The sequence below is a fragment of the Streptopelia decaocto genome (assembly GCF_964273445.1).
Source record: "Streptopelia decaocto genome assembly, chromosome: 26".
Classification (NCBI taxonomy): domain Eukaryota; kingdom Metazoa; phylum Chordata; class Aves; order Columbiformes; family Columbidae; genus Streptopelia; species Streptopelia decaocto.
Window position 1 is genome coordinate 216,437 of NC_138681.1, and position 14,788 is coordinate 231,224.

At 43.5% G+C, this 14,788-nt stretch overlaps 1 protein-coding gene across 1 annotated transcript; it reads left to right on the forward strand.

Moving 5' to 3' along the window:
- Nucleotides 1-6,153: 6,153 nt before the first annotated feature.
- Nucleotides 6,154-6,501, forward strand: LOC309450376 (feather keratin 4-like; the record flags this gene model as incomplete). The annotated part of the gene is made up of 1 exon (XM_082073211.1): nt 6,154-6,501. One exon carries the CDS (start codon nt 6,154-6,156, stop codon nt 6,499-6,501), a length of 348 nt encoding a protein of 115 aa, XP_081929337.1.
- Nucleotides 6,502-14,788: the final 8,287 nt, after the last annotated feature.

A 14,788-nucleotide genomic window follows, 5' to 3' on the forward strand; every position in this document is an offset into this window, starting at 1 on the left:
AGGAAACCAGAAGGCAAATATTGTGATGCAATAGAAGCTTTAATTGAAACAGTACAAGGACTTCATAGCAGCAGAACATGACAATCCAGAGAGAGTACAGAATACATTTTTAAGGTTTGCTGGGCATGTGATTGTCTTCTTTTAGGGCTTCAGTTTGAAATATGATCTTCTGTGTTCATTGAATTTTGCAGCATTTTAGAGTTGAGTTTAGGTTTCACCTGTTTGCTTTTTCAAATTATATATATGTTTGGTTTTTTTTTTAATCCAAGACACTGTGAAACAGGGTACCTCTCAGAACCTAACCAGACCTTCAAGCAGTTTTTTCCACTAGATCTCAAAAGCCATTAAACATCAGTCCATATATCAAGAAAGGTCAAAATAAACAGGATGTAACTTGCACTGATGGTTAGTCTTCTATAAACAGTTTGATTTTAAACTGAGGTCTTTTCTGTATTTGTCATGTAAAAGGCCACTCAAACACAGTGTTGAGATCTTGTTAGCAGATACCTAATCCAACAGGAAAGGAAATATAGTGTCCGGGCTTGTTTCTCAGTGTGGCTGAGCCCAGTACGCTGTCCCTCTGGAAGCCATGCTCTTCTGCTCACTCATGGACTGGACTTTTCTCTGGTCCCTGCTGGGTCCAGCTCTCCGGGGAATCCTTGCATAGCTTAGCAGGGCCCAGAGCTCCCACGACTATAACTTGTGTACCTGCGGGAATAGCAGGGGTAGGAGTACTTGCCACCCAAGGAGGCACCGGCCCCAAAGGACCTCTCATAGCCAAAGGAGCTGCCTATCTCCAGTGGGGCTGAGCTGCCCACAAAGCTCTCCTGAGGGCAGGAGCTGAGGATGGGGCCTGGGAAGACGATGGTCACGGGTGGCGGGTAGACCACGGCACGGGAGTCCCCGCAGGAGGTGACGCAGAGCTCGTTCCAGGCATTGGCGTATGGCGCGGGGCAGCTCACGTCACAGGGCGAGTAATTGCAGATCTGCCTATAGGAAGACATCTTTCTGGCTGGAAGTAAGCCTGAAACAGAGAGGGTGAGGAGAGCATGGGACAATGGCAACAGTGCAGGTGCATTTGCAAAGGTGAGCCCTCTTTTATTGAGACCATATGATATTCAAAAAGTGACTCTTCTATAGATAAGTATAAAGTATGATTGCAATTAATATGCAGAAATTACATAGATAACCTGTTAGAAGTCAGTGAGGCCTCATTAAGGACAAGTGAGGATTAACCCAGCAATATTTATTTAAAACTCTTCCTAAAATTATTGTTTTCATTTGCAAAACACTCCCAGGCATAAATAAAACCATTAAGCATTCTTTCTCTGAAACATGAAAACTGCTTTTTAAGTCCCATGCTCTCCATATAAAACCCATACCCTAGAAAGCCTGCCAAGCTGAAAGAAGTGACCGAATATTTTTTAAGAAAATAACATTCTCCCAAGAATAGGCAAAGACATATTGAGTGCTCAGACATAAATACCTTAAAACTCTTATTAAAGCAGCTATTAAACTCATAGAAAATATTTAACTGAAGTCAAACTTACTCAGTTCACCACCAAAGAGAAGCCGAGAAGAGTGGTTTGAACAGCTCTGTGCTCCCAGTGCTTTTATACAGTTTCTCGGAGCAGCTCCAGGGTCTGAGCCATGCTTCGGGCATGTGGTCCTTCCTAGTTACAAAATAAACTTTTGTGCATTTGTCACATCAATGGGTGGAGGAATCCTTGCATATTGTTTGCTGTTGAGCAATTATTAGTAGATTGGTATCACATCCATGTTGCAGCCTACAGAAATCTTTCATCTCAAAATAGGGACACCCTTAGTTTCTTCCAACTCATTGTAGAAATTAACTTCCTTCTTCCACTTGTCCAAGCTCAAAAGCACATAACACAGAGACAGATCAGTAAAACAGGATTGCTGATTTGACAAAACAGACTCTTTAAAATTTATATTTTTGGAAATAATGTATTGTTTTTGTCATGCTTGGTGAAAAGGTTTTCAAACCTTTAAGGTGCAAAGGGAAACAAAACTTTGAGACCTTTATACCAATTTTGGGAAAATACCGATCTCTCCTTTTATCCCCACTCTCTTTTTCCTCAATAGGTGAAAAAAAAATCTATAGGCTGCAGCCCTTGGGTGCTTCAGTCATGGTGATCATCCTGTTCACAGCTGCAGAGAAGCAGCTGTGTGATATGAAGACCTTTCTGATGTGTCTACAGTCTGTTTTGAAGGGGTGGCGGATGGAGGGGGAATGGGACTTACATGCTGCAGAACTCTTCTTATCCCACTTTGTTCCTGGTGAATATTATTATATATTGCCCTAGTTAAAAACAAAGCAAAACAGGACAAGGAAATTCTTGCTTAGGAATAGCAGGGAGCAGTTAGTCTTACACACAAGTTACTCCAAAATGTACAGCTTCTAACACCACCATTGGTCCTAAACATCAAGTTGAGCCCTTTCAGACAGTGGATCCTGGTCTAGCTATGTACATGAATTTGCAATAAATAACTTTACAACTGTAAAATTGTACCCAGCTCCTCACCCAATTGCCAGATCAGAGTGGTCAAATGCTACGGTCCTCCTTTACCTGGATTTACATTTCATGATCTTAAAGGATTTATTTCTCAAAAATATTGTTTACAGCATTTAGTAACTGGAAAACTGAATTAGATTTCACATGATCATTTCCTCTTGACAGCAAAACTCATTTAAGGAACCATGTCCCTGAATTACTGTGAGCTGAACTTCTGTGGATGTATCAGCTGGTATGGAAATAATAATTTGTCTTTGCTTTTTATTATACACAGAGACATTAACCTGGTCTTGCTCCTGAATCTACTAGGGAAACTACAACTCAGAAAACAGAACACAACATATCGAGTCTAGACCCAGGGAAGAGTAAAGATGTCCTGGTTAAGGTACAGTGATCAGGAGTGGATTTCCAGCATAGCCTTGCCAGGAATTTGGGGAGAGTGTTCCAGATGCCCTCAGTGTCCCCTGTGCATTGGAGTGAGGACATCCTCCCCTCTGCACTTGCTGCAAGAAGCTCTCTCCACTGGGGATAGTAATACTTCCTTTTAACATGCATAAAACCAGTTGTTTTCATTTATTGGTTCCTGAGAGCAGTGACTGTCTCAGCTCTCTATTTCCATAGTATCTGGGCATCAACGACATTTACATAAGCTAAGAGGTAATACAATTGTAATTATAAATAATAATACTAACAAGTACAAGACATGCCTGAGATCTCCTCCCAGAGGCTCACTTAATTGCCAAGAGATGTTTGGTAAATTATTTGGTCTCTGTCTTAATCACCCCTTCCAGAAATTATCAGTAGTAATTTCTCATGTCATGTGGGTGTTACACAGGCTTCCACAGAGCGGCATTCTACCTGCTGAAGAAAATTCTTAATATAGCGTGAAACTGCAAAAAATGAAAGGTTAGCTTGGGGGCAGAGAAATCAGATGAAAATTGGCTGTGGCATACAGGCAAATTACGTGGTGATGTCCGAGATCAGTTTAAACAAAATTAGTTTCATGGGCAAAACCCCAAACCCCAGGAGCTACCAGATCAGTAAGGCAGTAGCAAAGAGTCCTCACACTGGACTCTCCAAGTCTTGCAACACATTCTCCATGGCCCTGCAAAATACCTTTGGAATTATATCCATAAAAAGCCAGATGGATCATAGTCAAGGTTGCCAATGCAACACTAATAGTCATCTGAGTTTGGGTGTACTCTCAAAGGGATGGTGAAGGATGAGGGACGGTGAAGGATGGCTATAATCTGGACATCTACAATTCTTTCTTTTCTGTGTTTACAAGGAGGATACTACCTTATGGAAATGACTGTGAAAAGTGGCCATCTGCAAGTCTTTAAGATGCACACTATACAATACATATCCATGCTGCCACGACACTTGAAGGTCTGAAGATCATGCAGGGCTAAGTTGCAGTTCCTGCTGCCAGAGTGAGCACAGTAGAGTGGCAGAGCAGTGGGCATGGGAAATAATAAACCTCTATTTTTTTGTTTTCAGCACATGCTTTGTGGGCTCAGCATCTTTAGGAGGGCAGGTGTACACCTGGCAGAGGCTTCCTGAGCTAGGAGTGACCAGTCTCCTTCCAAAAGGAAGGCAGTGACAAGATGGTGCCTCACTTGTGGTAATTACTTCTTGTCCAAATCAGGCACTTCTGAATCATCATTTTATTTTCTTTGTTCTCACCCAATAGTTTTCTTCTTCCTCAGACTCCAGAAATGCTCTCAGTTAAGTCCTTGCCTGGAAATCATGTTTGCTTTGTAATCATGATGGTTTCGTTGCTGCCCATTTTAACACTCTCATCCTTATTTCTCAATCTTAGGATTTTCTTTTTATGTCTCAAGAGAATGCAAAATCCTTGTTTTTTCACTGCTTTACACACAACCACTCATTTGTACAACACCCAAATGAATTGGGTAATTTTTATTGTTGATTTCTTGGTGGGATTATTAAAAGACTGAGGCTAAATAATACACTCAGCCACACTTGTTGATTCAGTGGGAGATCTGGGAGGAGCACTGCACACATATCTTCATTTTTCTATCTCCTGCACTGCAACACCGAGTTAAGGATCCTCATTTGGAGAACCATAAGAAACAAAATTGGAAATTGTCCAGCTCCAAGGCACTGACAACCTAAATACGCATCTCCAAGATGTAACAGGAAGAAAAATGACTGTCTACACCACGTGGAAGAAAAACTCATTTACAGAAAATCAAGGCTGTGCAATCAGTACTCAAACACAACTGACACAGACTTTCTGACATGTCTCAGTCCAGAAAAATAATAAGGCAGGGATAGGCTGGCTAACATAGGTTGCTGAGTTTTGATAATATTATCTCTGCACTTCTATTTCCAAATACGGTAAGTAATGAATGTTGATGCATGAAATTTTTAGGATTATTAAAGAGTATTACCTAAGTTAAGGCTGATTATCATGACAATATTTCTGTCTTGGTTCTAAGCCCAGTTACATTAGCTGAGAGCTGGACATGAATTTCCATTTTTCTTGTATAAAAGTTGAGACCTATCATTAAACAGGGCACAATGTTGTACCCCCGTTTTGCAGTGCTCAGTTCTGGAAATTGCAAAAGTGTCTACCATGATGACAATTTCTAGCTAACAGTCCAATGCTGAAGACAAACTTTGAATTTTAAAAGAAGGATTTACAATTGTGTTTCCAAAATCCAATTTTTCTTTCTCTATAAATGAATTGCTAGAAAAAACTTAAACTTTAAACTGAAATAGTAATAAAAGGATCAGACATTCTACTGTGGTTTTGGACAAAAGCCTGAGACCTCTATCTCCATCTCTGACTTAGTATTTATAATACTATGAAAAATAATCAATCACCAATATATGGAAAACTTGTATACTTTGTATATTGGTTAAGTTATATGAAAGCAACATAATTTGGGAAATTAATGTGCATATTCACAACAAATAAGTTGGGTCTCCTTCTATCCCCAATAGAGTTGTAACAAAGATGGAAGTCAGTCACACAGTTTGACCTGCGTGATCTCTATGGTGTATGATGTAGATGTAAAACCATATGAGGAAGAGCTTCTTGTTTAGGAGAAACAATATCCAAAACAATTACCTTGAATGAGTGACATATGCAAAAAAAACCCAACGTATTGGGTAATTTGAGGGACAATGAGTACAAATGAGGACAAGAAGGATTCACCTCCCCTGGGGCAAACTGAGAAACTGTATAAAAGCACCTGTAGCCCAGACTGTCTTTAAACCACTTTGATTCTCATTTCCCTTCTGCTCTTCCACCAGGTAAGTAATTGTTTGTGGGACAGGGGAGGGATTGAACTAATGTATCGGTTGAATTTACTTCTAAGAAATTCAGATAAGGAGCATTGTAAGAACTATTTCAAGATGTGAAACAGTGTAATAGGAAATAGACTAAATAGAGTAAAATGCATTTTGTCTTTCTCACCTGTAACTCTAAATAGATTTACCTGTGGCACTGGCCCTCTGATTGTGTTCCTTTGCTGACACTGGATTGAAAAAACGAGGGCTCCACTTTGCAGATGCACCTGAGCTGTTGCCGTTGACCCATGCTCTCCTCACCCTCTCTGTTTCAGGCTTACTTCCAGACAGAAGGATGTCTTCCTACAGGCAGATCTGCAACTATGGCAGCTACTCGCCCTGTGACGTGAGCTGCCCCGCGCCATACGCCAATGCCTGGAACGAGCCCTGCGTCACCTCCTGCGGGGACTCCCGTGCCGTGGTCTACCCGCCACCCGTGACCATCGTCTTCCCGGGCCCCATCCTCAGCTCCTGCCCTCAGGAGAGCTTTGTGGGCACTTCAGCCCCACTGGAGTTCGGCAGCTCCTTTGGGTCCCGTGCCTCCCTGGGTGGCAAGTACTCCTACTCCTGCTATTCCCGCAGGTGTGGGATATCCTGCCCTGCTAAGCCCTGCAAGGAGCAAGACCAAATTCGCAAGCTATGAGTGAGCAGAGGTGCATGGCTTCCGATGGGCAGTGAGAATTGTCTGAAGCTGGGCATGCTCATCCATCCTCAGAAAGAAGCCCAGACACTGTATTTCCCATTTGTATCAGATCTCTGCTCACAGTATTCTGCCTCTGTGTTCACCTTCTTTTTACTTTGCTGTTGTGCAAGTTTAACTTAATTCCTCTGTGTTGTTCCCTGCAGTATTGCTGTGGTCAGATAAATTCCATTTGTCAGTTCCAATAAAATCCTTTCTGCATCACAATATCATGGGTTTTGCTTTTATTTCTGTGATTTCTCAAATTATAGCCCACTGATGCTAAAATAATCCTTGATGACTAGTCTCTTGCATTACTTAAGGTGTTCAAAGGAAATCCCAGGTCTTGTTGTAGATCCTGAATGTTTCATAGCCATGGATTTTATACAAATATCACGTTTTTGCTGTGTTTGATAGCCTTGGAAGCCAAAAGAAAACCTGATGCAGGCGTTTACATAGTGAACATCACCTTGGCCCCCTATTTCCTGCATTCTGGTGGTGTTAATGCAGCTGTCCCTGTGAGCATGATGAGCCTCAATACTTTGCAAGCCACTGAGGCACCTGGAGAGCCCTTCTTAGCCCTTCTGGCAACAGTTACATCCAAGCCACCATACCATTTGTCCTAGAACACCCCATAAGGACATGGGAAAGCAAAGGAAATGAGAGTCAGGCACAGCTACTAAAAAATCGGGGCAAGAGGATCCTGGAAGGCACAGGCATACTTCATGATTGAGTGTGTAGCAAAAGGATGTCTATTCACTCCTTGCCACGACAAGCTCACGAAGGCATTTTCCCTGAAACAGAGTAATAAATGCATCATGAGATGGTCAAAGGATTATCAACTTTTCTCACTCCTGAAATGACAGTCAAAATCTCTGATGGTCTGACTTGTACAGACTTGAAAATGCTGTTTTCCACATGCTGAAGTGCATGAACTCCTGGCACAGCCAGGCTTAGCTAACCACATTGTTGCCACACTTTTCAGTCAAGGCAAGAACACGGGCTGATCGGGGGCAGCTCGGCGGGTTCAGCGGATTCAGCGAAATCTTCGAGGCACAGAGAAGCCTTTTTTTGGGTTTTTTTCTCTCAATCGGGCACTTTCACTCTCGAGAGACCCGGCAGCCCTTGCGAGAGCAGCTGACATGAGTGGGCGTTACCGATCACACCCCCGCCCCTCGTCTTGAAAAAGCCTCCGGGAGGGCAGGAGCCCATCGCTGCCACCAGGGTGATGAGTTTCTTGTCTGCAATCATTAAGTAAATCACAGATTAAAATTATTTAACTTCTTTAAACATAGGAAACTTAAGCTATTTCTTAATAATGTGACTATCCTCTAAATTGTGTAGTGGGTTTTTTCTTCTATCTTCAGAAAAGCTGTCAATTAACATTTTTGTTATTGACATTTTCACCTTAGCTTTACCAAAGAGATAAAAGTTAGATTTTCAAAGTGGGACCAGGAGTCTCAGCTCCTGAGATCAGCTGATCAGGGCAGCTCGGCGGGTCCCGATTCAGTGAAATCTTCGAGGCACAGAGAAGCCTTTTTTGGGTTTTTTTCTCTCAATCGGGCACTTTCACTCTCGAGAGACCCGGCAGCCCTTGCGAGAGCATCTGACATGAGTGGGCGTTACCGATCACAGCCCCGCCCCTCGTCTTGAAAAAGCCTCCGGGAGGGCAGGAGCCCATCGCTGCCACCAGGCGCTGGAAGGAGCACTCGGCCCGTGCCGCGGGTGAGTGGCACCCACGCCGTGCTGCAGCAGCGGGGCGGTAACTCGCGCACTGGGGTGTAGAGCTTGTCACCTTTTGCTAGTTAGACTCTCACCTATTGCCACTGTCTCATACTGTTGCCAACCATGGTCTTGACCAGAAGGAGAGCTTGTCTCAAGAAGACTGTAGCAACTCAGACAGACTGTCTGCCCCAACCATGTCTATTCAGGTTTCTGGCTGCAGGGAGTGCCAGAGCCTGCTGCTGCCAGATGACGATGGTCAGCATCCCACCTGTGTGAGGTGTGAGCAGGTGCAAGATCTGCTCAGCATGGTCACAAAGCTTAAGGAGGAGATTGAGATGCTGAGGATAATCAGGGAGTGTGAAAAGGAAAAAACTGGTGGAGTAACTCCATGGCGTGCCACTCAGAGAGGCTCCAGGGGGTTACTCCCCAAAAGGTGATGAACCCCTTGCCCTGTCGGGCAGAGGGAGAAGACCTGAGACAGCCCCTGCCCTGTCGCTGTTGGGCAGAGGTAGGGGACAGAAAAGATTATGAGGGTTGGAAGCAGGTTCCAGTTTGGGGCCGTGGGCAACCCCCTTCCCCACCTGCTTTGCTTCCCCAGGTGCCCCTCTGTAATAGGTTTGAGGCCCTGGATCTTGAAGAGGAGGTAGGGGAGGATGTGGTGCAAGGCCCACCTATGAGGTCACATAGAAAGAGGCAGTTGACCCCACACCTCAACACCACCTTGTAGGTCAGTTAGTAGGTCGAGAGAGGTTCTCCTTCCCCTCTACTCTGGTGAGACCACATCTGGAATTTTGTGTCCAATTTTGGGCCCCTCAGTTCCAGAAGGACAGGGAACTGCTGGAAGGAGTCCAGCGCAAGGCAAACAAAGATGATGAAGGGAGTGGAGCATTTCCCTTATGAGGAAAGGCTGAGGGAGCTGGGGCTCTGGAGCTTGGAGAAGGAGACTGATGGGTGACCTCATTAATGTTTACAGATATATCAAGGGTGAGCGCCATGAGGATGGAGCCAGGCTCTTCTCAGTGACAATCAATGATAGGACAAGGGGTAATGGGTTCAAACTGGAACACAAAAGGTTCCACTTAAATTTGAGAAGAAACTTCTTCTCAGTGAGGTTGCCAGAGCCTGGAACAGGCTGCCCAGGGAGGTTGTGGAGTCTCCTTCGCTGGAGACATTCAAAACCTGCCTGGACACCTTCCTGTGTAACCTCATCTGGGTGTTCCTGCTCCGGGGGGGATTGCACTGGAGGAGATTTTGAGGTCCCTTCCAATCCCTGACATTCTGGGATTCTGTAAGGCAGTTTCATGGGCTCAGAAAATTAGATATGAAAGTACAGATAAGGAAAGTGGATTCAAGCTTCCTGTATTTCAGACTGGGGTTTCATCACTAGTTAATTTTTAGTCTTTGGGAAGTTCTCTCTGCTGCTGTGCACTATGTAATATTCTGTCTTTACTTCTCTGTGTTGTATAGAATTATAGCACAATCTAATATTCCCTTTTTATTTCTTTATTTTAGGTGAAATTACCATAGTTTTGGTAAAAAACAATGGAAAGGCAGGGGTAGTAGGAACAAGCTATTAACATCCTTTTGGATTGGCAATTTAGTACTTAACACTGGTCTTGAAGGTTTTATATAAGGGTTGGGCAGTTTGTTAACACCTGGTTCCTTGTAAAGATTAAATCAGACAAATAGGCAAGCTCTGCATGTTGTAAGCAAAGTTTCCTGATGAATTAATCCATAGACATCATACAAACACAGTCTGAGGGAGCTTAACAATCATCTATAGATCACTAAGATAAGGGGATAGGTTAGTTCAATTGGTTTGCAGAGGCTGCATTACCCCCAAACAGAGAAGAAAGCAAACAGGTGAATGTTACTTGGATGCAATCATAAGTGTTTATTGGGAGTAAAAATGTACATTTTAAGCAAAGGAAAAATGCAAGATGGACTTCAGTATTTGAAAAAAAAGGTTAACTTAAAAATCTGCAGCAACCTGTTTTCAGCACATTGTTCTTTCTTCTTGGTTCAAGTTTCAAATGGACTGGACAAATCATAGTGTGTGGTGACAACTACGGATTTTTAGCATTAAACATGTGGGTATCAAAACAAAAAACTACCAAAGAAAAAAATACATGGTCCCAAAAATTCGAAACATACATAGACCAGTTTCTAGTGGTACTTGCGCTTTAGTGCTCTGACAGTGAGAAACAGATTTTGCATAGTCAATAATTTGGTTTCTAAGAAGGAAAAGGATACATTTTGAGGAAATTGACATTAAAAGTAAATGGAGCAGTAGAAGGACAAGCAGAAGAGCAGTTCCCATGGGTGCCAAATAACACCCATAGGTTCCTACTGCTTCACGGAGCTGTGTTCCTCAGTTCAGCTGCACATCCAGTTGCCCTGTTGTTTCTTCTGCTGTGCACACATTCTGCCATGTTTAGCATGGCCCACGGCCCCCGTAGCGCTGGCTGAATGAGGAGAAGGAGTCCCCATAGACAAGGGAGCCCTGCAGGCCCCTGGGGCAGCCCAGCCCCAGTGGGGCTGAGCTGCCCACAAAGCTCTCCTGAGGACAGGAGCTGAGAATGGGGCCTGGGAAGACGATGGTCACAGGTGGTGGGTAGACCACAGCACAGGAGTCCCGGCAGGAGGTGACACAGGGCTGGTTCCAGGTGTCAGCGATGGGCTGTGGACAGACTGGCTCATAGGATGCAGAGCAGCGGGAGCTGAGCTGCTGGCTGGAGAAGGACATCCTTTGGGCAGGGAGATGAACCTGCAACACACCATGAAGCCCATGACAACCCTCTGCACAGACCACCCTGCTCCACCTCAACAGCAGCAGGGAGGGCACAGGCTGTGCCGTGCAGAGGTGCTCTGCTATGGCTCAGGTACTTTTTTTCCCTCTCTCTTGCACCTTCCCTGCCCTCCTTCTTCCCTCACAGGCAGCTCCTCTGCCCTTTCCCAGCCCAAGCCAGCTGAGAAGCTGTGCCCAAGTGCACTGGTCACTTTACCCTGAGGTCAAAGGTAAAAGCACCTGGACTGAACCCCATCTTGGCCAAATCCCTGTGATCTGTCATGCAGCTGCACTGCAGGTTGGAGAGACCTGCAGTTGCCCCATTTGCAACGGAGAATATCAAGGAAATGATCTTCACGCAAAGTTAGGCACTCTCCCTGTTGTAGCTCAGAGTGCGTGTGCAGGAATCAGCTGAAAATGTCACAAACCCACCATACCTAAACATAAAAAAGGTAGTGAAGAGATCAGACTTACTTGGATCAATGAGAAGGAGAAGCAAGGACCTGTGATCTGATAATCTCTGAGCCAGAGGCACTTATATATCATCTCTGGGATTGCCTGTGGGGGTTGAGACATCCTTTGTGTTTCAGGTTGGTTTTGTTACAAAACACAACACAATGCATGTCACTCTTCAGGGTTCTATGATTGTTATGTTCATATTTGGACAGTTATCAGTTTCTTTCAACACCCTCTAGTTCTTCCTTAAACTTTTTGAAGCAGTTTCACTTCCTGCAGCATTTTGCTGATTTTACAAATATTACAAAAATGTTGGAAAACTACTTTATTTACGCAATTGCTCCACATACCTGGTATTTTTCAGGCACTCCTTAGTATCACAAGTAGTGCAATGCACTGTGTGCTGATTTTCTTCTCTAAATCCATGCATCCAACTTCCAATATATGCATAAAAAACATTAAGACAAGGATCTGGATACCACTTGGTGGGTCTTTAAAATTATAAAAGTAAAGCATGTGACTATAACCCTGAACATCATAAGTCAAAAGAATTAATTTTGGATGTCAGCAGTATTTATACTAGTTTGTAGCTTCCTTTGCCCTCTCAGGAGGGCAGGATGGTTAGAAGAGTGATGCATCTCCAAGAATTCTGTGATTCACCTGTAGGTATCTGTAGGTATCTGTTGTCATTGTCATCATTGTCATCAGCTGCTTTCAGACAAAGTGAAACCAGGTGTGGTTGGGGCAGGAGGAGCAGACTGGGTACGTTGTTTCCCCATAATTTCTTCTTCTCTTTGATTCTATTCTTGTTTATGTGAATCCTCTACCGTAAACTATGAGTATCTCAAAGGGTGCGGCATTGCAGGCATTGCTGTGAAACAACACTGAGAGAAATCCCAAGGTGGGCTGGGAAAAGAGGCTTCCTCAGCCTTCTTGCATGGGTCACCTGTACAAAGTTGCACTGCAGTATTGGTAATAGTTACCAAATGCCAACAGACAAAGTGGAATATAATTAACATTTTGGAACGGAAGTCTCAAGGTTACTCAAAACCAGGCATTCAGCCTCAGATTTTCTGGAAGGGGATGTTTTTTTAGATGGGAAGAACTCATCTTCTTAATGACTTTTAAGCAGGAGGAGCCTGCATAATGACTGCCATTTGCACAAAAGCTATTTCATACTGGATAAACATGTTTTGTAACCCTCCCAATTAGGCGTGAAATTTCTTCCAGGACAGGTGTGGTTACAGTGCATATTTTCTGCATGCTAGCAAAGAAAGTTAAACACAGGAGTAACTCTGAAGTCTCACTACTTGTCCAAGGCTCCAATTTAATTACATCTCCATACATTGATTTTACGATATTTTTCACTGTTTAAAAATAGCATCTAACAACCTGTGGGTAGAACTTCCCTTTGAATAGTCAATAGGAACTTTTAACTGAATGGCAAATCTTCACTGAAATTCTGTGAATTATTTGAACATTCCCATTAATATCTTTAAATTCTTGGCAGCCCCAGTTAAAATAAATAAAAGAATAATTTTTATTTCTTCCCTGCAGTGCAACACATATCATTCAAGCCAAATATTTTTGTCCATCTCAGGTTTACACCAAAGTTCCAGGCTACTTACAGGTGACCATGGATACTGGGCATGCTCAGCACTTCTCTTTGTTCAATAGCAACTTGGTTCCAGGCTGTTCTGTATTTCTTATAGAACTGTTTTTCTAGTGACGCGATTTGCATACAACTAGCATAGCTACAAAAAGGCATTCACCCTGTTCTATGCTAGCAATGCCAAACAGGACCCTGGTGGACCAGATATCAGACACTGCTCAGCACTTCTGCTCTTCCCTGTGTGAAGCTGTTGTTCCTAGGAATATCAGCCATGCACTGGTAAACTTCACAGTGCTTGAGCAGACTAATTCTCATGCTGCAGTAATCTGTCTGGGCAGGATCAAGCATGTGATAATAACTTCAAAGGGTTTGGAGGTGTGACTTGACTTGTAAAATTAACTGAAATTAGTTGAGGCTGCTATGAGATAGCCAGGCAACACTTCTTTCTTGTTAGGATGTGTCTGAAGGCTTTGTGTTGTTTTCATGCCTCTGACTCCAGTGTACTGCATTCTTAGAGTCACGAGGATGCTGTCAGAAAACCAGTGCTTATTTGTGCAGGTATACAGAGCACTAAAGCAACCAGGTCAGGTATTTTCAAGACACACCACTATAGTGTTAATCACTACAGAAGTCCTCTTCAAGGTTTTTTTTTTCATCCTACATAGACCAATAAAATCACACCAGTCATCTTGTCAGTTCATCTTGCTGCACCTCTTCACTGTTTCTCATGCTGCAGTAAAAGGCTGCAGTCAGGCATCCTTCCATGTGTATGTTGTTAGCATACCTGGACAAAGCTGCTCCACCTATGTACTTGTTATACAACAGAAAAGACACAGGTGGGAGCCAGAATTTAGAGCCCAGACTACAAATAGATCACTGTGGTATGATGTGCTAATTGATTGATGGACTCCAGTGACTTTGAATGGTGCTTGAAGACATAACACTCCTCAACACCATTGTTCGGCAAAGTGATCTGCAGAGAGTGTTCCTTGGAAAGCAGGAACTGCAAAATTTGTATTGCTGATTCTCATCTCCCAGCCTGAATTTACATGTTATGACCATGGAGCAGGGAAAACACCAAAGGACAGTTCTTTAATTGTTCTGTACTGCTCCTAACCATCAACCATCTGCCACTTCCGCAAGTGCACAGCAGGCCAAACTTGGACTACACTTTCATGTAAGTATAATCACAAATAAACACAGTAGAAGATAAGAAAACTAATTTCACTGGCAGACCAAATGCATCTCAGGTCATACAGAATGCAGATATGAGATGGGAGAAACAGCGGCTGCTGTTTGTCATGATAATCTGGAAGCAGTGCTGAGACCCAGTGGTTTGCTGGCCACTGCATCACAGGGACCACATCTGACTGTGAGGTCTCTCACAGTTCTTGTTCAGCCATTGGAAATCGGGGCTATTGACAGCACAGCAACTCAGACTCCTCTTCCTCCTGTCAGTGAAACAAGTAATACAGAGAACAAAGGCAAAACCAAACGAAATTCCACTGTCACATCTTGAACTATAGAGGTCGCTACACTCGCTCTTGTCAAAATGTGCCCTGAGCATGTATTTATATCCTAGTACAAGGTAACACTGTTGGTAAATGAGATGCAATCAGAAGTTGATTCATAAAGACGTTGTAAATACAGCCTGAAGAATATGTCCACCC